Here is a 20,248-nt window from a genome sequence, read left to right as displayed (position 1 = left end):
AATTCAACCTCTTATTTTGTTTGTTTTAATTTTTCTGAGTTTTATTTTGCTAAATTTTTGCTTTCTGTATGGCTTTTTTGTTTGTTTTGGATCTCAATATTTGATTGCTTAAATGTTGGTTTTTCTGTATGGCTTTTCTGTTTGTTTTGAAAAAAAAATTCAAGTCGGAATATGAAAACAAAATACTTGAACAGAGCTGGCCGTGAAAGCTAGCCGAGCTTTTTTGAAGGCTAAGGAAAGCAGAGTCAACGAAGCTGCAAAAGGCATTTTGAACAATGAGGTGGAGGAACGACTCCAGTATTTGCTTCGGGAGTTTAAAAAAACTCAGAGACATGAAATACCTCACAGAGGTAGTCAGAGACATGAAATACCTCACAGAGGTAGTGGAGTATGTTGACAAACACTCCTTACCAAATGGAGTTCCTCCTCCTTCTGCTCATCCTCGAGCACCGTCGAAGGAGGGAGCCAATGGCAAGAACGGTAACAGCAAGTCGGAGGGCAACGGTGGCAGAGCAAAACGAAATGGTGGCGGAGCAAACGGCAAGTGTTGAATATATAATAGTAGCATAGTATGAATGGTTAACGTGGTCCACACTTCATTATGTCAAGCCACGTTAACCATTCATACTATGCTACTATTATATATTCAACACTTGCCGTTTGCTCCGCCACCGTTTGGTTTTGCTCCGCCACCGTTGCCCTCTGACTTGCTGTTACCGTTCTTGCCATTGGCTCCCTCCTTCGACGGTGTTGGAGGACAGTCAGGAGGAGGAGGAACTTCCTTTGGTAAGTAGTGTTTGGCAACATACTCTGAGGTATTTCATGTTCTCTGAGTTTTTTTTAACCTCTGGAAGCAAATATTGGAGTCGTTCCTCCACCTCATTGTTCAAAATGCCAGGTGGGCCTATTTTGCGAGCTTGATTGGGAATTTAGGTTTTACAAACGTATCCTATCAGAAGATTGCGGTATTGAGTTGGATGTTGGTTCATCCAAGAAGGATTAGAGGTGGGCTTAAGATTTAATAAAGATGAAGAATAAATATGTATGGTTTTGGAGCTTGGTGCTCACTAACTTTGTTTATCAAAGTAGTAAATCCACATGTAAAAGATTTACTATAGGACCAATTTGTTTTGGTATTAAGCTAATGTTGGGAGCTATCTATGAACTTTACTCATATGATCTGATATCATAGTTATTCCTCATTTTTTATGTCTCCTATAATTTTTTGAAACAAGTAAAATTACACAACAATGAGCATGGTAGCCGATTCTGCCCTACTCTTCCCTGCCTTTATGAACCAAGATATGCGACACATGCTACTTGACTGTGCACTTGTAATCCTATTAAAATACACAACTTCAGGAACAAAACACACAATAACCTGAAAATGAAACAATATACAACAATTCCGAAGAACAAGAAACATGGTTTACTGACATAGAAATCAAATGAAAACACCGTAGACAACATCTAGTCTACATATGGCGGTTGTGAAGCTGCGATGAGTCCAACTTTCATGCGTCTTCACGATTGCTGCTGTGGCCAACCGATGCTTTATGCCTGAGAATTTTGGCACAACCGAAGCTGTCTCCCACCCGTCAGAGCTCGCCACTAATCTACCAGAAGGGTTGCCGGCAACTACAAGCTTGGTGGGAGATAGGAGCGCTCGACCATCTCCAAATGTTAGTGGTCCTCCAGCTACTTCAATGAGCTTCACTTCCTCCCCCTTTGCTAGATCAATTTTCAACAATTTGCCACTGAAAGTGTGGATAACTATCAAGTAGCAATCTGGGTGGTAAACAATTTCGTTCAGGCCAACCGAGTTCTTGTACCACTCCTTTGCTCTGAGGAGAGGGCTTCTAATTGTTGATAGAAGTTTCCCGTCTGCTCCAACCTTCCAGATTTTACTGGCTGTGCAATCTGTCACGTATGCATTACCTTCGGCATCAACTGCAACATCATCTGCGAATGATCACCTACATCAATAGGAAAAAAAGGGAGAACGGGATGTGATGTGAATCGTATCTATAAACTGCGATCATGCTTTTGACAATGAACATTAGTCAATATCAATAAAAGGATGCAAGAATGTGGCAAGATGGATAAAAAATGGTTGAACAATTTCAAGCTTCAATGGATCTTTGTAGTTTACTTCTTCCATATTTTTTAAATCTAGATGCATGACCAGAAGGTTGGGGTGGATTTTAGTATAGATAATAGCGATTGTTCAAAAAAAAAAAAAACCTATTATTGAATAATAATCACATATGAACACTATGAATAGAATTACCTGGATTCACTTTAATCGAAAATAATTGACTTATCAAACAAAAATAAATATTGAGACTAAACACAAGATACTGATACTTCTTTGTTTTTAAGGTAATAAAGGATTTCAAAACCTTGAGGAAGGAAAAAGAGCAACTCATGCTAAAAACAAAATAGATCACGTTACAGTATAATCATTAGACGAACAAGTCATTATCCATAAAAAAACTGACATTGTCCTAAAAAGTTACACCTTGATGGTTAATGCTCCTTTTTAATATTTAGCTAAAACTTTGTTAAAAAAAATATTAAAAAAAAAAAAATTCTAAAACCCAAAAAGAAACACTGCAAAACTTTTAAAGGGCCAAAATCGAAGCCCAATAAAACGATCACCCGCTCCCGCTAATTCCAATTTAAGCCTACAAGGGACAAGAAGCCCACAATCTCGAAAGGGCCGACATTTTCTCCTGCAGGGAAGGGGAGGCTCACACTCACCGGACGGCAATCAGTTGAAAAGGATTGACCTTTACCCGAAGCCCCAATTTCGGATTCGCAATCTCTCTCTCTCATTTTCTCCATCTCGTCGCAGCCTCTTCGTTCTCAGGTAAAAACCCTGACGATCGATTCGATCTCAATTCTCTAATTCATTCGTTTTGTTTTTTTGTTTTTGTATTTGTGGAGGTTTATGGAAATTATTTCTTATTCTACGCAACTATTTGAATCCAGCTATTTAAGTTTCGATCGGTATTTTCATGTTTTTTTCTTTCTTTTCAGTTAGTCGTTTAATTGTTCTGTAAATATGTGATAAATAATGGAAAAATCGGATCTTGGGATTAAGGGATTGGAGAAAATCAATCTCTGATTGAACCCAGAAAGCATAAAACACTCCCGAAAATTTCATGGATTTTACAGGCAACTTTAGATTCCGACTAAACGAAACGATTTCTTCATGAGAACACAAGTATTTTCATTTTTATCCTGAAAGTTTTTGGTGGGTTTTAAATTTCTAGGCATCCTATCGAAAAGTTCAATTTTCGGGCATAAAGTTAGGTGCCAAAGTCTAATAGCTATTGGTCTGATTTTGGTATTCTTACAAGGAGCAATATTTTAGCATGCTTTCATATATGTTCCTTGATACATTCTATTTTGCGGACAGCCTGTTGATAACTTCACCTAAATCCAGGGCCTCCTGTTTTCGGGTTAGTCTGTTAGAGTTTGTAGAGTACCTAAATCCAAGGCCTCCTGTTCTCAGGTTAATCTGGTAGAGTGTATAGAGTCCCTAAAATCCAAGGTCTCCTGTTTTTCAGGTTAGTCTGTTAGAGTATGTAGAGTACCTAAATCCAAGGCCTCCTGTTTTCGGGTTAATATGTTAGAGTGTGTAGAGTCCCTAAAATCCAAGGCCTCCTGTTTTTCGGGTTAGTCTGTTAGAGTATGTAGAGTACCTAAATCCAAGGCCTCCTGTTTTCGGGTTAATCTTTTAGAGTGTGTAGGGTCCCTAAAATCCAAGGCCTCCTGTTTTTGGATTCAATCTGTTAGAGTATGTAGAGACCAAACTCCAAGACCTCCTGTTTATGGGTTCAATCTATTAAGAGTATGTGGAGTTAAGGTGATCCCAAGTGTCACAAGATTAGTCTATATGTTTACGATGGTCAATGTCATTTGAAGATGATGACATGTGTTGCAAGGATTAAACCATCTGATCATTGATCAGTGAGTGAGTCGGTTATGTAAGAGAGATATAATCCTCACTTCATTGTATTGTACGACTAACCTGAGATGATGCAGAATCATATCTGTCTAGTCATAGTTCTGGTTTTTGAGATTAGTCAAAATAATGTTAAAGCATAAAATGCATTGCCTTTTTGGATTGAATTGACAGGAAATTAGAATATGACACTTTTGTAATTGCAGATCAAGTGAAATGGCTGGTCACAAGATTGCTCATGCCACATTGAAAGGCCCAAGCGTTGTCAAGGAGATATTGTACGGATCGGTGCTTGCTTTGGCTTGTGGAAGTCTTTGGAAAATGCATCACTGGAATGAGCAGAGGAAGGTGAGGGCATTCTATGACTTGCTCGACAAGGGTGAGATCAGTGTTGTTGCTGAAGAATAGATATTCGCAGTTCCGATCATGATTGTATGGACGCATTGAACACCCTGTTATTCATTCTCCTCTTTCCATATGGCCCTTGAACTTGAGATGAGCTTAGTTTGGGTCTTGAAATAATCGAGTTTACTACTCCACAGTCGAACTATGTTATTGATATTTGCTTCCTTGGGATTGCATTTTGATGGTTGCTCAAGATGACATGTTATACGGTTGTTTTTCTTGTTTACTTTACCTCCGTTTTGTGCTATTAAATCGAGCGCGAGGATGGTATGATTCTCGTAAACATTTCCGTTGTTGATCAGAGTACATTTCATTTTGGGATGGACAAATTATAGGTCAAAAAATGAGATAGATGCCGGTATTCTCGGAGTCGGAAAATTCAGGAATCTGGGCACCAGTTTCCTGAACCCTAAACAAACTGCTGTTTCTCACTGTCTTTGTGTTGCATTTTCAAAAACACCCATTGGAATTTATCGGATAACTGAACTACAATTTTGCAATTGGATTGTCCGTGAAACGCGCTGTTTTTCATTCGACAGCTTTATGACATCACAAGCAACAAATGGAAGCTACGCAACATTGTACAAGTTTTCTCCCATGGCTGCTCAACATCCATCAAACTGGAAGGATTTTGTAGCTAAAGAAGTTTGGGATACAAATACAAATGATGCATCACTACTCTTACAAATGCGAATTGCACTTCAACGAGGAAGCATGGTTGCCATTGCACTTTGACAGGGGCAATCATCTACGCTGTTGTGGCATCAATTTTTGTACACCGCATTGATGTGCGAACTAGTCCTCAGAAGCCACGATCAGCAATTTATTCTGCAGGATTATATCATTCGATACAAATACGTAAGAAAATAAACCCAAGATTTGAGGAAAGGAATTTATGGTAACAAATAGATGACCTATTGTTCATCAACATATATTGTCCCAATTACTGCTGTTACCAAGAAATATTAAAAGGGCGATCTCAAGTCAACAAGGCTCCGCTTTGCGAGGATTGGGGGAGGGGTGAGAACATCTATCGTAAACAGAGATTGAAAGAATTCAAGTACTATCATTCTTCTTTTATTTTCAGAATTAACTTGGTTATGTCCTCTTTTCTGTAAATGTAAAGAAATTACCATAAAAATGACATGGGCAATGAGTCAAATCCTTCATGCCCAGAATTTGACGCCTCTGGGCCACCGCCTCCACTAGCAGCAACTGGTTTGCTTTCAGAATCTGTAGAACCTGTGCCTAAGTTCTCTTTTTTACTTGCATCAGAATCTGCATTTACATTGGAAGTGTCTGACACGCAATATTTCTGAAGCCATCTATCACTTTCCCATAGCACGTGCATGATGCTCTCTCTTGCAGCATAGCCATGGCTCTCAAATGGAAGAATCACAAGGCGGGACAGAGCGCCATGACCTTTCAGAGCATTAAAGAAACGATCCGACTGCATATCACACAAACAAAAATAAATCACAAACAAGAAGAAACTCATCATGCAACTAAACATTAAAAGGGTGAAGGACCACTTTACCTGCATGGTTAAAGTTCCAGAATTGTTGTCTTCTTCTCCATGGATGAGCAAGATTGGCTTCTTAATTTTATTAGCGGACAGGAAAGGACTCATCTCTACATAAGTACTAGTAGCCTCCCAAAGAGTTCTATCCTCATTCTGCACCGATAAACTAAAGAGTCAGGCCATTGAAACAAAATAATTTACCTAGGTCGGATGGCATGGAAAGAGAAAATATCGACACATGGATATACATGTGTACATATTCAAATCAACTTCTCGTAAGTTACCTGAAAACCAAAAGGAGTAAGTGTTCTATTGTAAGCACCAGAACGTGCAATTCCACAAGAGAAAAGATGGGGAGCATGTGCCAAGAGGTTTGCAGTCATGAATGCCCCATAAGAATGTCCCCCAACAGCAATTTTGTCTGGATGAGCCACCTTAATTAGGGTAGCACCATAAGAGGTTCAGGTCAAGATTATAAAGTCAGGAACATGCTCAAAAGATTCAAACTGCAAAATGGAGAAGCTTACTCCTCGTCGAACAACTTCCTCCACAGCAGCCTCTGCGCTTGCAACCAATTGCTCCACATAGCTGGTCAAAATATATACATTATAATTCATTGAAAAACTTCAAAGCATGAGTAGCGTGTTGTGAATATCTAGTCCATTTTTCACCCAGTTAACCATTCGATGGATTTATATTATGAGAAATGCCAATGAGTTCATACAGAAAATTAGAATTAAATTTGGCTGGAAGCAGAAACCCATGTGAGTACATATGCAGCAAACAAGTTACCTGTCATTTGCTTCTGCATCACCCTCACCAATAATAGGAATTGTTGGTCCAGACAGAATAGCAAACCTGCACAATTTTGAGCAAACAAAAAATGGTCAGCATGTTTAAAACAATCCAAACACCAAAAAGGTTCTAAACAAAGAAGAATTACACAAGCAATAAAAAAAATAAAAAAAAATAAAAATAAAAAATAAAAACCAAAACATAGTAGGAAAACAAATGGAAGAGGTGATGCATGCCTTCGAGCCAGCCAGAGGAGGGCCGAAGTTGGACCTATGCCAGCAAATTCATTAGGAGAACCACGAACTTGTCCAGCAGCATCTTTGCTTTTGAACTCTCCTGGATAAGACCAGAACAGACACGGAAGAGGACCATCTCTGGATGGATCAAATCCTGGTGGAAGGTATAGCGTTGCAGTTAGTTGAACCCCATCCTTCCTCTGGTACTTGACCAGCTCTTTCTGCAATGATGCCAGCTGTGGATATGGATGAGGAAAATCTGTAATTTGGACCGCTTTCTTTTCTGGCCAGCTTAGGATAGAATACTGAGTGTTTTCAGTTTTTGACTCTTTGGAAGTCAATATTTTCAAGTGATCAATGGGCAGATCCCCTTCTTTTTCATCAGGCATTAAAGCAACAACAGTCTCGTAATACTTTTCTTTGTCACTCTTCCATATTCTTTCTTTGTTTCCTGTATTTCTGAAAGAATTTGGTTTAGCCACCACAACACAAATGAGCACTTGCGAACGTAATAGAAACAATAAATTACCTTATAAAAAACCTACATGTCAAACAAGTCGAGGAACGGGATATTTCCCTCTGGTGTGGCACCATTTCCATTCAGCAGTAAATAAGTGCCTTCCTCGTTTTCTTTCTTTACTTTTGCTAACACATATGTCCCAGCAGGAGTTCTCCGCAGCATAGGAGAGCCAGGATCGGAATATACATCTTCTGACGATCTATCAAACAGGATGCGCGGACTGACATCATTTGATCCAGGAGAAATTACCCAGGTTCTTGTTCTCCGTGTTTTGTACCAAGACTCGTAAACTAGAGCCAGTGAATCATCAGACCAAGAAATTCCTCTGCGAAATTGAAATATTCAAATGCATAAAAGCAAGTTGGGACCACCATGAAACTTGTTAAGCTTAGCAGTCTTTTGGAGAAAGGAGAAAAAGCTCCCTTGGAAAATTCATTCTTAAAACCCCAATAAAACAGACATAGGAAAAAAGTTTAATTAATTCCCCAGCACACACTTACCATTTATGCCAATAGAAGATAAACAATATAGTGACAGTTAAACTTCATACCCATAGCGAAGATCAACTTTGTGCAAGACAGTTGGCCCTTCACCTTCTAGTGGCTCAGCGGGCTGTGTATAAATTATATCACGTGGAGAAACTTCCACTTTTGCATCTCCTTCATCTTGGGTCTCAACCCTAGAAGAGTCACATAGTCAATCAGGTAACTGAAAGCATATACACAAACAACCATGTACAAGTCATATGTAGACCTGACCACGTGTTAGGCTTGGTCTTGGGGATGTCAAAATCTTAAAGAACCTGGCCCGAAACACTACAAAAAATGAACTGGCCTGAGGCCAGGTCCCATATATGGTGACTAGAAGTTGCTTTTGTAACTTGTTTCATGTCACAAATGCATTTAGGATGATGTGTATGACTGTGGGGACAAAATAAAAATTAAGAAATAAAAATCTAAAGACATCATAGATGAAGGCTTAAATTGTTTAGTAACAATAATGTGGAATTACAACACAGTTTAGACTGTCATTCTGCTTGTTCATTTTGAGGCGCATGCATGAGAAATATATTCAACTTAAAAAAGCATAGAAAACCAACTATTACTACAGCATATCATGTACACTACTAAAAAATCCTTATCGAGTACTTGTTATGATATCATGAGAGAGTGAGAGAGATAAGAATTCAAAGAGATATCTTTTAAGTTAATCAAACAGCTAGAAAACAGGGCCAAAAATGCATGCCAGTAGAGTGTTGATGGTTTATCCGCTCTCCAGTTGATAGAACGCTTCCCTTTTCGCACACTACTGAATGCAATGGGGATGTCCTCAGCAAGCGGCAGATCACAAAGTTCTCTAACAAACTTCCCATCAGCTGTCCACACATCCACCTTCTTGGGAAATCTTCCGCACGGTACAATGAAAGAGTATGGTCTGTGAATTGAACTAATTAAAAGGTATTTCTGATCGGGAGAGGGGTTCATTGATGTATATACAGCTGGAGGACCAATTTCCTTCACCGCCCCATCCAAGGAGGCCAAAACAAGTTGTGATGTGGTGTAGTAGTCAAACAAATCTTCATCATACTCATCCTTCAGCAAATCCTGAAAGGTCCTAACTTGGATAGTGTTTTTCTGCTCGTTAGATTGAATTTTAGGCCCAAAGGGAACCAAAGGTTTCTTTGGCGGGTCTCCACGAGACTGGGGAATGGTGCAAACTAACAAGGAGGAGTCATTCACCCAAACAAAATTGTCAAACATAGCATTCAAAAATATATCTTCAGACTTAAACAAAGGTCTAGCAATCCCTGTTTCAACTTGGGCCACCCATACTCTAAGCTTACTAGTACTAGTTTCCCCCTCATCAAACCGGATGGTGAAGGCTAAATGGCGGCCATCCGGGGACCAAGTAACAAAATTGATCTTGGCACCATCAGGGAATCCACGCACCTCTATTTCGGGACCAAGGGTGCCATTGGGCAATAATTGATGGATCCCAATACCCGAGTAAAACGACATCCTGGTCCTTGTATTGCATTTTCCATCAATACGAACACCGGCAAGCTTTTCCTCAGGTCTTGCAAGTTCTGTCAATGGCGGCAAAGCTCTCCGCTTGAGAAACAGTATCTTATCCCTATACGGCGAGAATGACAAGGCGGGAAGTGGCGGAGCATCCACAATATCTTTAATTTCTTGCGGAGGAAGACGGTATCTAACTGCCAGAGTTGCATCTTCTGCATAAACATATATATACATACGAATTACCAGCACAGAAATCTTCGAATTTAAAATTCCACAACTCAATGCAAACCAATTGAACAGCCAAACACTAAGTTATGAAAAAAGGAAAGAAAATCAAAATTTTCAAAATTCAACTCGGATTTTTGGTTCAAAGTTCAAACAGATTATGCAACTCCATATCAACAAATCCTACAAACGAGCACAAAATATATGTGTATGTGTATGTATATGCGTGTGTGTTGTGATTGAATACCTTCATCATCAAGTGCAGTAGTAGCAGTGGTGGAAGAGACAGGGCCTTTGGAGGCTCCGCCACCGCTGGCATCCTCGGAAGCGAAATTGTTGGCGGGGACGAGGTTGCGGAGGCGAGAGGTGGCCATGACGGCGGTGGATGTTCTGATGGGCCTTACGGAATCGTATGGGGAGCGCCTTGGTCTGAGGTGGGAGAGTGAAAGGACCGATGGGAAGTGGAGGGGCTTGAAAGGGAGAGAGTGAGGAGACGTGAGGGAGAGAAGATGATAGACTTTGTGGAGCATCCTGTCGACATTCATTTTTATTCTTTTTGGGAAAAGTTCTGATCGGTGCGGCCATAAAATTACGTTACTTTGCCACGTAATATGTACAGACAACTACTGAGCTCAATCGAAAATTCAGTTCCTCCACGAACCTTTATGTTCGAAGCTGACGCATCCAAGAATTCGAATCATTTAATTTAAAGTTGTGGCGCTCATTGTACATCCTACTATTCATGACGTATAAAATCAAGAAGAGGGTAATCAATTGAGATTTTGAAGAATTTTAATTTTTTTAATGAATTTAGAAATATTTAATTAAGATTTTAAATGATTCTTTGAAATTCAAGATGTATTTAGAATTTTAAGATTGTTTATTAAAATCCTTAGAAATTCAAATGTATTTAATTAGGATTTTAAATAAGTTTATAGCATTTTAGGTGTATTTAATTAGAAATTGATTGTAAAGAATTTGATAAAGTTGATGAATTAGAGAGAATTAAAAAGATTTCGTAATGTATTTTAAGCATTCACAAATCTCATATCTTCTTATGAGATTTTGAAGGAATTGAATCAAAATTTTATATGAAATCTCTACAAATCAATTAAATTCTATAAAAATTTATAAATTTATTAAAATTTCTCATATTCTCAATTCATTACCCCCTCCTAAGTCTTCGAACACGACATCTAAACTTAAGTCTTTGAACAAGCCAAATCTCTCTCTTTTTCGATGATCTCTCGACGGTCTGATGGGGAGATCTGAATTCCTCAATTGAAACTGGACAAGTGGGATTGGGTGGGGCCCCATTGAAAAGCTTTGAGATTCAAAGTATTGTGGGCCGTATACTTCATGGCTCATTAAATTTGGACAATAAGGCGGCCCGTTGGGTTTTATGAACCGACTAACCCGCGTAATCACTTGCTTTCTCCCACGGCATTGACGACGACGTCTTGCTCGACCGTCACAACTCACACGACACTTTTCTCAGACGATCAGACCCGTTGTAGAGTGACTCTCTCTCTCTGCCTTGGTACTCAAAGCTTTTTTACCTCGCCCAAATCGTATCTCTCTGTCGATCGATCGAACGGAGGAAGAAGGAAGGCATAGATGGCGAGCGAAAACGAGCCGGCGAAGCTGCTGTTGCCGTATCTCCAGCGCGCCGATGAGTTGCAGAAACACGAGCCTCTTGTCGCTTATTACTGTAACTCTCTCCTCTCTCTCTCTCTCTCTCTCTCAACAAGATTGAAACCTTACGAATTATTTGTTATCTCTACAAATATTTCTGAAAATTCGATGCTCATGAGTTCTTTCTGATTTTAATTTAAATTGATTTAAACTTTTTTCAAATTTTGAATCGAAATTAGGTCGATTATACGCAATGGAGAGAGGGCTGAAGATCCCGCAGAACGAGCGCACTAAGACCACGAATTCCCTCCTCATTTCCCTCATGAAGCAGCTTGAAAAGGTCCTTTCTTTCTTCCTTTTTAACTGTTTCTGGTTAACGTTTTTCTGTTTAGGAATAAAGATGGGATTTTGTTTTAATTTGTTTCATCAGCTGGGTCTAAATTAGTTTCTGAGGAATATAATGATGAAAATTTAGCCTTTTTAACTTCATATTGGATATGTAAATTTTAATTTAGTCTGATTTGTAGTTGCTCTAGCACTGTGGCTCTCTGCAACCGTAGGATTACCCGTTGCCTAGCGTTGGTGGCGAAATTAATTTTTGGTATCCGTTTTGCAAATGAATCTATGATATGTTTCTGCCCCGTCGGATGCCCTTGCAAAGTTTAGTATTTGGTTTCTTTAGTGCTGAAGTAGTGGTTGAATTTTAAACAGCAAGAGCATTTGTCTACTGCTTACCAATTCACTGCCAAGAATCTTGGCCTTACTTATGATTATAACCATACAATTGGAGGTTCATCCGTGGAGACTCTGATATTACACTTTAGGGACCAAAGATGGTCACTTTTGGGGGAAAATGCAAATTTGATTGTTGTGCTTAAGTGTCTTGAATATCTCCCATGATTGGTCTTGAATTTTTACCTGATGACTTGTACTGTTGCTGTTTTTGAGAAATTATTTTGTGATATTATTCGTAGATTTCTGTTCCCTCATCTCAATGTATGCTCACACTTTTGCTCTATAGGACAAGAAGTCACTGCAGTTGGGGTCTGAAGACAATCTGTATCTTGAGGGATTTGCCTTAAATGTTTTTGGCAAGGCAGAAAAGCAAGATCATGCTGGTCGAGCAGATTTGTATGTCAATATGTCCCTTGAGACTTTGAGTTATCATGTCCATATCAATTTTTTTTTTCTCTCAAAAAGTTCAACTTTTGAACTCTACACCACTAGGTTTCATGCAGTGAAGAGTTCCTCCTGTCCTGTGTGTTTCTCGGCTCATGTCTCTTGACAATATTTTATATTTTGTGGAAGTTGTTAATAGTATGTGATACAGAATTTATTCTTTGATCTTGTTGCAGGACTACTGCAAAAACATTCTATGCTGCAAGCATTTTCTTTGAGATTCTTAACCAATTCGGCGTGGTTCAGCCTGATGTGAGTTTCTAATTCTGTTTTGCAACGCTGCTTGAAGTGTCATTATCCTTTTTGTTAGGATTAGACGACGCCATTTAAATGATTTGTGTTGTACATTTTTCTTTTCAGTATGTTATTACTAACTTGTTATTACTAACTTGAAGGTTATACGGTTGGATTTTGGGGGTGGCTTATATCTTTATGATCTTTTACAGCTTGAGCAAAAACAAAAGTATGCAGCTTGGAAAGCAGCAGATATAAGGAAAGCTTTGAAAGAAGGAAGGAAGCCTCAAGCAGGCCCCCCTGCTGGTGATGATGATCTCTCACTTCCATCTAGTGGAATGAGTGGTTCATATGTATGGTTCTAAACTTTAGAGTAATTTACTTTTGAGCTTTTTGATGGACCAGGATATCTTTGAATATATAACGAAAACATTTCTTAATTTATTATTTTTAGGCATAAGATTATGGTGGTGGAGAGGTGTTTGATGTTACCACCTAGCCACTTTTCATTTGAGTAAAAGAGTATATGTTAAAGAATTGTAGTATGTATTAAGAAAGGAAAGTGTGTTTGTGTTAGTGGTTTTGTTTATTGTATACGATGGTCTTCAACTATTTCTATCCTTGCAGGATCTTGGCCCAGGCGATGCTGCAGTTACCAGTCCTGGATCACAGTCTGACCCTTCACCCCAGTTTCATGATGAAGTCAACAGGCAGCATTCTATAAAAAGTGCACCACCACAGTTTCAGGATCAGCATTCTTCAAACATTACACCTTATGAGTTTCATGATGACGCTAAATTCCAGCGTTCTACTAGCCTTCAGTCACCACCTAAGTTTCATGATGAAGTCAATGGCCAGCATTCTACTAACAATGCGTCACCGCCACCTCAGTCTTACCCTACTGCTGGTTACTCTTCCCATGATTTTCACCCACCTCCTCCTACAAATAGACCAGAAACGTCTGATTTTTCTCAGCCATACCACCGGCAATCCTACTTGCACGAACCCCAACAGCCTTTGCCACCTAACTATCCTCCTCAAGAATCTAATTACCCCTATCCTAATTTCCAATCGTATCCAAGTTTTACAGAAACCAATATTCCAGCAGTTTCATCCCACTATCCCTCTTATTATCAGGGCTCTGATCCTTCCTACTCTCCCCAGTCAGCTCCTTCGACAACAGACCACCCTTCAACTGCCCAATACCAGACGAGCAACAGAAATGGGACTGTTTCAGAACCTACTCCTGCTCCTCCCCCTGCCAAGACATACCAGTATGACAGTAGCTACCAGCCATCACCTGAGAAAATTGCCGAGGCACATAAGGCCGCAAGATTTGCAGTCGGAGCATTGGCATTTGATGACGTATCAGTTGCAGTAGATCACTTGATAAAATCGCTTGAACTGTTGACTAATCCATCAGCTGGTCAGTAATAAGCTTCTCGTTTCTAGGTGCTTGGAATTCCAGATGTTTCCCATAGTTTATTTGCGCGATTACTGCGTAAATGTCACTGTATGCATTACTGTGAATCGTGAAGTCACGATGCATCATACGAAAATGAAAACTATTGGTTTATGCTTTGTATTCTTTCAAGCATGTGTGGTTGTCTAGTTGAAGTTGGTTTTCATTTATCTTTATGTGAATATTCAAGCTGGGCATTTGCGTGCATTTGGGAAGTCTCTGGACGCATCGTATGCCAGTGACCAGCCTTTTCCTCCAATCGACGAGCCCATGTGGTATAGCTTCTCACAAGTAATATTTTTACTCAAGCTAGACTAAAAAGGAGGAATGAGAGTTCGAATATGGGACACGGTGAGTCAGAGCAGAATTTCTTATCTAACTCGGTCAAAGATTTTTAGACAACTGAATGTTGTCGCACATGTTTTGACAGAAAACTAAACAATGAAGTAAGTAAACAAGACACGCTTACGCGTATGATTCAGATAAGATCTGTAAAACGGGGGATTCCTCTAAAGCTTGTTAATATCTGTCCGCCGATGGACAATTCTACTATATTACATATATTCTGGTTAGCTGGAATTAGGCGTGTGCTTCCTTGACTTTTAGCGATAGGAGTTTTAAATGGTTAACAAACTTTGCTGTTGGCAACTTGGCGTCGTCAATTCGTCATTCATCATGGTGCTATACGAGAACTCAAACACAAAACTTGGCTGATGCATCTTTATTGAGGTGGTAAATGACTTTTATTTTATTTTAGAATTTATATGTACAAGCAATGATATTATGGAGGAGGATTCTCTATCCTTCCATGTCCTTCTATTTGGACGGTCACGGTTAAGCCATATCAACATCTTATATTGATTTTTTTATAGAGATAATAAGACAAAAAATAATGTGTGAGAGGAGGGGATGGAAGGGGATGAGAATAGGAGGGTAGAGAATCATCCTCCTAATATTATACTTCAAACACAAACTTCTTCTAAAGTGCAGAAATAAACACATAATTTTGGGTTGCACATCAATCTAGTTGGACAAGAAGGTGGCCTCTGCATCTGTTATATCAGCATTTAACAAAAAATTTTACAAAAGTCTTACATTGCAATAAATTTGTAAATTGATGTATGATATTGTAATATTTAAAAGATAAGGTATAAACTTGTTATATGATCCAAAGTTGAGTTGGTAAAATGTAATTTACCCTTAAATTTATTTTATAATTCAAAACTTCAAAAGTGTAGAAATAAACACTCTTAAAAGTTTAAACTAAAATTATCCTCCTTTATTTATTGTTTTGATGCTTAAAACCTTTGGAAACATATGAAAATGACATACGCTCTTAACCATTTAAACTATAAGTTATTACAATTTTTCTTAATACTTCAAAACATATAAACGATCTTAAATACTGAAATTATACAAAGTTACGTATTACTTATACTTTAGCTCCAAAATATCAAGCTCTCAATCGTACATGCAGTAAAACGACGAAACTGTTGGTTACAAACGTATACGTTTGGGCACGTCTTCCTTGTTCAAAAGTGTGATTTTTTCCCCTAAAATATCTGAAGTGTTTTGACGTGGAAGTAGATGATTGGCCTTCATATGATAAGAAGTGTGCGATCGTAAAACATAAGAAGTGTGCGATCGTAAAACATTGGAAACACCAATTAAACCCTCATGCTCGTTATCACCTCACCATTCTCTCAAACCTGACCACTTCGAAAACCAGAAAGAAAGAGAGAAGGAGAAATGGCAACCAGCACTACTGTCGCCGGAGTGAGCCTCTCCACCCCAAGGTCAGTGTTGTCGAAAGCAACAGTGGTACCGAGGGCATTTCACTCACTCAACGTTCCCACCTGGAGAAGCTACTCTTCCGTTGGCCGCCGCATGACCATTGTAAGGCCAGTGAGCGCAGCACCAGATAAACTGTCCGAAAAAGTGGCGGAAAGTATCAAGAGCGCCGAGGAGACCTGCTCGGACGACCCGGCAAGCGGGGAGTGCGTAGCGGCATGGGACGAGGTGGAGGAGCTGAGCGCTGCCGTCAGCCACAAACGCGACAACGAGAAAAGTTCCGACCCCTTGGAGACTTTCTGTAAGGACAACCCCGAAACCGACGAGTGCCGTACTTACGACAACTGATCGGTGGATCTCAATCAGCCTACCTTTGAAGTTGTCGTGTTTTAGATTTCATAGTACTGTCTCTGTCTATGTTAATTAAGATCGACTAAACTTAATTTGGGCCGTTTTTATATTTATTTTGCATGATGATATGATACCGCAGCATGTTATCGTATACCTTTGAAACATAAATTGGTGATTGTTTATTGGCTTCCAAATATTATAAAGAAAGCTTGCGTTTCTTTTTTACTATTTAAATCTCATATTTCATTTGTGGATAGGATAGGCGTTTTAACTTTTAATTATATTTCATGTGTTGATCTTGGCAAACATCAATTAACTAGTGGAGGTGTTATCAAAAGGATGGGGACAAGAAAGGAATAGGGAAACTTTGAATATGAAAAGTAAGGAAAAGAAACCGGAACAATTAGTCTTCGAGTTGATTGGATTATTGATTGTATGGTATCAAGTCTATCCAATTTTTTATTTTTACGTATTTGGTTATGGATTTTAAAGGAATATCCATAATAATCTGATTCTACATGTAGGGAAAATTAGGAACTGAAATGATTGTTATTCTCATAGTTTAGCAAACACGTAAAATTAATAATCAAGAGTGTTCCTATTCATATTGCGTGTAAGCATGGCTTGGAGATGTATTCGATAGTTCATTACAACAAGCCACAATCATTGACAATCTAGTCTCAAACTCATTCGAAACACATATAATATCACGTTTTCACATGTGTGAATGAACAAAACCTAAGAGCATCTACAATAGGAATCTCTATTTAGGACTCTGGCCACCAGAATCGTAAATTTGAGGTTTATGTAATTTCTTAGTTGATCTCCAACAAAGAGAAGAAAAATAAAACCCGAGTTAAATATAGACTGTTGATTTTTTTCAAATGTAAAAAAAATATATATATATGCAGTACATGATCTGCAGAGCCCACACTCCATCTATGTCCCCACTGAAGATGGTCTAACACCTGGCCAAATAGATATTTGGTGCAACTAGACCAATTGTTCGTGCGCAAAGCATGGACCATAGGTTATTGGTACATCACACATAGCATGTGGAAGTTGTGGGACAACCCACCTCCGTTTTCAGTTTTCTGTTGCTTTTGCTTGGGGATTTGTCCAAGCCCGATGGGAAATTCATTAAATTTGGAAATGAACCCATGAGTTAATCGGGTGGTACGCGTTTATTCCGTATGATTCAAAGGTTGCTTAATTCATTTGCCATTTGAAAAATATTTAAAAACTAGAAATGCTTCTATTAAAGTGTAAACACACGTTAACTACAATATTAAAATGAAGTGTAGAGTGATTTGATCTTATAATTCTGAAAGCTCTGCGCTTAAAAATCAATCGATGAGCATACGTTAATTAGGCCAATTAGTCTAAACATTTAGATGTTAGTTAAAATGTCAAGTGGCCAATTTGTCTAAAGTCAGTTAGGATGTCAGATAGGCCAATTAGACTAAACAATCAAATGGCAGTTAGGCCAAATAGTATAAACAATAAATTCCAATGGGGCAGACGGAAATTGAAGTAGAATTTTCTCGCTCCAAATTCCTCCCTCCCAGTCTCTTCATGTTTGAACTGTTCCGATTCAGTAGTGTGAGAGGGGGGAAAGGAAGGGGTTTTTGGTGAAGAAAGAATCATATTTTGGGAGTTAGGCCAATTAGTCGTATCAATCTTGATTGATAGGATGTGCCCGTTAAATTCAAATGCAAGAAGTTTGTATCACCGGAGTTTGAATCAATCGAGTAGTTTGAAATATCGTCGTAAAAAAAGAGCATCGAACTCTATGGAGGCTTAGCATTTGGAAACAATTTCAGTTATCAAATTAAAAAGAGCAACTTTGCACATTCCACACATTTCATAGCTAACAACCACCTCATAAACATTTCATAGCTAACGACAACCGCATAAACATTTCATAGCTAACAACAACCACATAAACATTTCATTTATACAGAAGGAACAACATTGTACACAGTTCGGTGTTGGGTTCCAGGTTCCAACAGCAAACCCAAATGTACTGCTAATCCACGATGAAACAAGCTTGTTCAAAGACACTGACCACAACAATTATTAATTAAAGACACAAAAACAACTAAAATCGAAATCGAAAGATACCAAAAACACCACCAAAAGAGTAGCAAACAAAAGCGATGAAGATCATCATCAAATGAAGAACATGTCGGAGGAGGCCGGGATGGGCTGCGGGAAGGGGAGCTGCCATGGCTTAAGCAGAGGATCATGCATCTCGGGGATGTCGACCGAGAAGCCGCTGACCTCTTCAAAGATATGGAGGACCGAGTTCAATGACTGCAGTCGATCAGTGAGCTCCATTGCTTGAGCTCTCAGCACGTTGTTCGCAGACTCTATCTCATTGTAGCTGCGCTCCCTGGCATCGAGTGTCTGCCGAACCTGATTGTTCGACATCTCCAGTCTGGTGATCTCAGTCGTCAGATCATCCATCAGCTTCTGCTTCTTCATCCGCGATCGCCTCGCGGATTCGCGGTTGGACAGCATCCTCTTCCTCTTCTTCTCGTCCACCGTCGCGGACCCGTCGGATCCTGAGCTTGATTGGCGCTGAAGCGAAGACATTGTATCCTTTCCTCGGGTAATTTATCCCAAGAATTGATTGCAAAAATTAGGAAACGATGTTTGTTACCGAAATTAGATTATGGTTCGAAAGAATTGGGGAACAATAAAATTGGGTTTGGGAATTGGAATCGGAGGCAACGAATTGATGCGATTAATTCATGAGAAATCGTAGAACCAGTAGAGGAAGACGACGGAGAACGAGTGGAGCAGACGGATACGAAACATGAGTGTCATATAAAAACCATTGGTTTAAATTTCTACGAACCCAGAACTTCCAGGCCCCAAATCATATCCGATCGAATTGGATTCCAAGAAACCCTAAAACCCTCAACAAAGAAAGCCACAAATTTGGACCTCAGATCTAGAAACCGATCAGAAATTCCGGATCGGGAGGAAAATAGAAGAGGCGGAGACAAGCAAGCGGAAATGAAAATCTAGAGAGAGAAAAGAGGGGAAGGAGGACTTATCTGAAACGCAAAGTCGCGGCGGGAAATGAGACGGAAGGAAAAAGAAGGTTGAACATTGTGTGGGAACGGGGGTTTTATAGCGGAAGATGGGAGGGGTTGGTGTGTGGAAAATTATAAAATAATCATCGTTTAATTATAATTACGAGTGCTAAATGCTAATTTGGTTAGTCATGGCTGGCGTGAAAATGCTAATTTGGTGAGTCATGGCTGGCGTGAATGGCGACGACAGCTAATACGATTGAGAGGGTTTCTCGCTCGATCCTTTTTTTTAAGGATAAGATTTCGGAGATTCTTTAATTACATCTGTTTATTGTACATTATACGATTAAATTTTATCAGGTACTGTTTATATTAATTTTAAATAAAAAAATTTACAATAATTTCTGATTACGTTATATACGATAAACAGATATGATTGGAGGATATCTAGAATCCTCATACAAAGAATCCGATGAAGATCCTTCTCGAGTACAATTTGCTAATTTGGTTTGTTCTCAATATAATATTTCTCCTCCCAATCGCTCTCTCTTCTCTATATTTACTCTATATTTTATTTCGAACAAAACGATTGCTTAAAAATTAACCTAGACAAAGAAAATGGAAATATTTTTTATTTTTTTGACCAAAATGGAAAATATTCTTCTATGGATAGTTTCTCTTATTCCAAATAAAGAGAAAAACCTTATCCACCAGGTTGTATATTTTTTTTACAAATATTATGAGGCATTTAATCATAATTTTAAGTAATTCTCATAAAGTTTGAGTGTTTTCAATCAGAAATTTAAAGAAGTTTATAACATTTCAGATATATCAGTTAGAATTTGGTTTTAAATT

The 20,248-nt window shown here is 38.9% G+C and overlaps 5 protein-coding genes across 7 annotated transcripts; 3 read left to right on the top strand and 2 right to left on the bottom strand.

Annotated features, from left to right (window-relative positions):
• Positions 1-2,733: 2,733 nt before the first annotated feature.
• LOC137743308 (probable cytochrome c oxidase subunit 5C-1) lies at positions 2,734-4,604 on the top strand. 2 transcript variants are annotated; one of them, XM_068483175.1, is made up of 2 exons: positions 2,734-2,872; positions 4,180-4,604. In XM_068483175.1, the coding sequence occupies exon 2, from the start codon at positions 4,190-4,192 to the stop codon at positions 4,379-4,381; it is 192 nt and encodes a 63-aa protein (XP_068339276.1). In that variant the 5' UTR covers positions 2,734-2,872; positions 4,180-4,189; the 3' UTR covers positions 4,382-4,604. The 2 variants fall into 2 exon arrangements, with proteins under 2 accessions (XP_068339276.1, XP_068339277.1); XM_068483176.1 differs by having other exon boundaries at positions 2,794-2,872; positions 4,148-4,604.
• A 243-nt stretch (positions 4,605-4,847) lies between these two features.
• On the bottom strand, positions 4,848-10,316 carry LOC137743300 (probable glutamyl endopeptidase, chloroplastic). Of its 2 annotated transcripts, XM_068483166.1 has the most exons (11): positions 9,945-10,315; positions 8,697-9,684; positions 8,002-8,130; positions 7,477-7,776; positions 6,932-7,390; positions 6,693-6,758; positions 6,428-6,488; positions 6,185-6,334; positions 5,916-6,053; positions 5,512-5,828; positions 4,848-5,206 (listed from the first exon to the last, which is right to left on the bottom strand). In XM_068483166.1, coding segments are annotated over exons 1-11 (2,907 nt in total). In that variant the 5' UTR covers positions 10,243-10,315; the 3' UTR covers positions 4,848-5,205. The 2 variants fall into 2 exon arrangements, with proteins under 2 accessions (XP_068339267.1, XP_068339266.1); XM_068483165.1 differs by lacking the exon at positions 4,848-5,206 and having other exon boundaries at positions 5,508-5,828; positions 9,945-10,316.
• An 807-nt stretch (positions 10,317-11,123) lies between these two features.
• On the top strand, positions 11,124-14,330 carry LOC137743301 (protein HOMOLOG OF MAMMALIAN LYST-INTERACTING PROTEIN 5-like). Its single transcript, XM_068483168.1, has 6 exons — positions 11,124-11,408; positions 11,572-11,672; positions 12,354-12,463; positions 12,688-12,763; positions 12,958-13,098; positions 13,373-14,330. Exons 1-6 carry the CDS (start codon positions 11,315-11,317, stop codon positions 14,177-14,179), a joined length of 1,329 nt encoding a protein of 442 aa, XP_068339269.1. The 5' UTR covers positions 11,124-11,314; the 3' UTR covers positions 14,180-14,330.
• Positions 14,331-15,862: 1,532 nt separating this feature from the next.
• On the top strand, positions 15,863-16,574 carry LOC137743306 (calvin cycle protein CP12-1, chloroplastic-like). Its single transcript, XM_068483173.1, has one exon. It carries the CDS (start codon positions 15,957-15,959, stop codon positions 16,344-16,346), a length of 390 nt encoding a protein of 129 aa, XP_068339274.1. The 5' UTR covers positions 15,863-15,956; the 3' UTR covers positions 16,347-16,574.
• Positions 16,575-18,278: 1,704 nt separating this feature from the next.
• On the bottom strand, positions 18,279-19,475 carry LOC137743305 (bZIP transcription factor 53-like). The gene has a single exon (XM_068483172.1). It carries the CDS (start codon positions 18,945-18,947, stop codon positions 18,522-18,524), a length of 426 nt encoding a protein of 141 aa, XP_068339273.1. The 5' UTR covers positions 18,948-19,475; the 3' UTR covers positions 18,279-18,521.
• Positions 19,476-20,248: the final 773 nt, after the last annotated feature.

The sequence above is a fragment of the Pyrus communis genome, chromosome 8, assembly GCF_963583255.1.
Source record: "Pyrus communis chromosome 8, drPyrComm1.1, whole genome shotgun sequence".
Lineage (NCBI taxonomy): Eukaryota > Viridiplantae > Streptophyta > Magnoliopsida > Rosales > Rosaceae > Pyrus > Pyrus communis.
The sequence above is the reverse complement of the archived record's forward strand: the minus strand, read 5'-3'. Positions and strand labels throughout refer to the sequence as shown.

Bases quoted from the DNA above. Each gene is read 5' to 3' on its own strand.
- LOC137743308 (XM_068483175.1), top strand. From the start codon at position 4,190: ATGGCTGGTCACAAGATTGCTCATGCCACATTGAAAGGCCCAAGCGTT.
- LOC137743300 (XM_068483165.1), bottom strand. From the start codon at position 10,242: ATGAATGTCGACAGGATGCTCCACAAAGTCTATCATCTTCTCTCCCTC. The intron at 9,685-9,944 runs GTATTCAATCAC...ATGTTTATGCAG, and splicing joins TACTGCACTTGATGATGAAG to AAGATGCAACTCTGGCAGTT. The intron at 6,054-6,184 runs GTAACTTACGAG...TTATCGGTGCAG, and splicing joins TTACTCCTTTTGGTTTTCAG to AATGAGGATAGAACTCTTTG.
- LOC137743301 (XM_068483168.1), top strand. From the start codon at position 11,315: ATGGCGAGCGAAAACGAGCCGGCGAAGCTGCTGTTGCCGTATCTCCAG. The intron at 12,464-12,687 runs GTATGTCAATAT...ATCTTGTTGCAG, and splicing joins CATGCTGGTCGAGCAGATTT to GACTACTGCAAAAACATTCT. The intron at 12,764-12,957 runs GTGAGTTTCTAA...GATCTTTTACAG, and splicing joins TCGGCGTGGTTCAGCCTGAT to CTTGAGCAAAAACAAAAGTA.
- LOC137743306 (XM_068483173.1), top strand. From the start codon at position 15,957: ATGGCAACCAGCACTACTGTCGCCGGAGTGAGCCTCTCCACCCCAAGG.
- LOC137743305 (XM_068483172.1), bottom strand. From the start codon at position 18,947: ATGTCTTCGCTTCAGCGCCAATCAAGCTCAGGATCCGACGGGTCCGCG.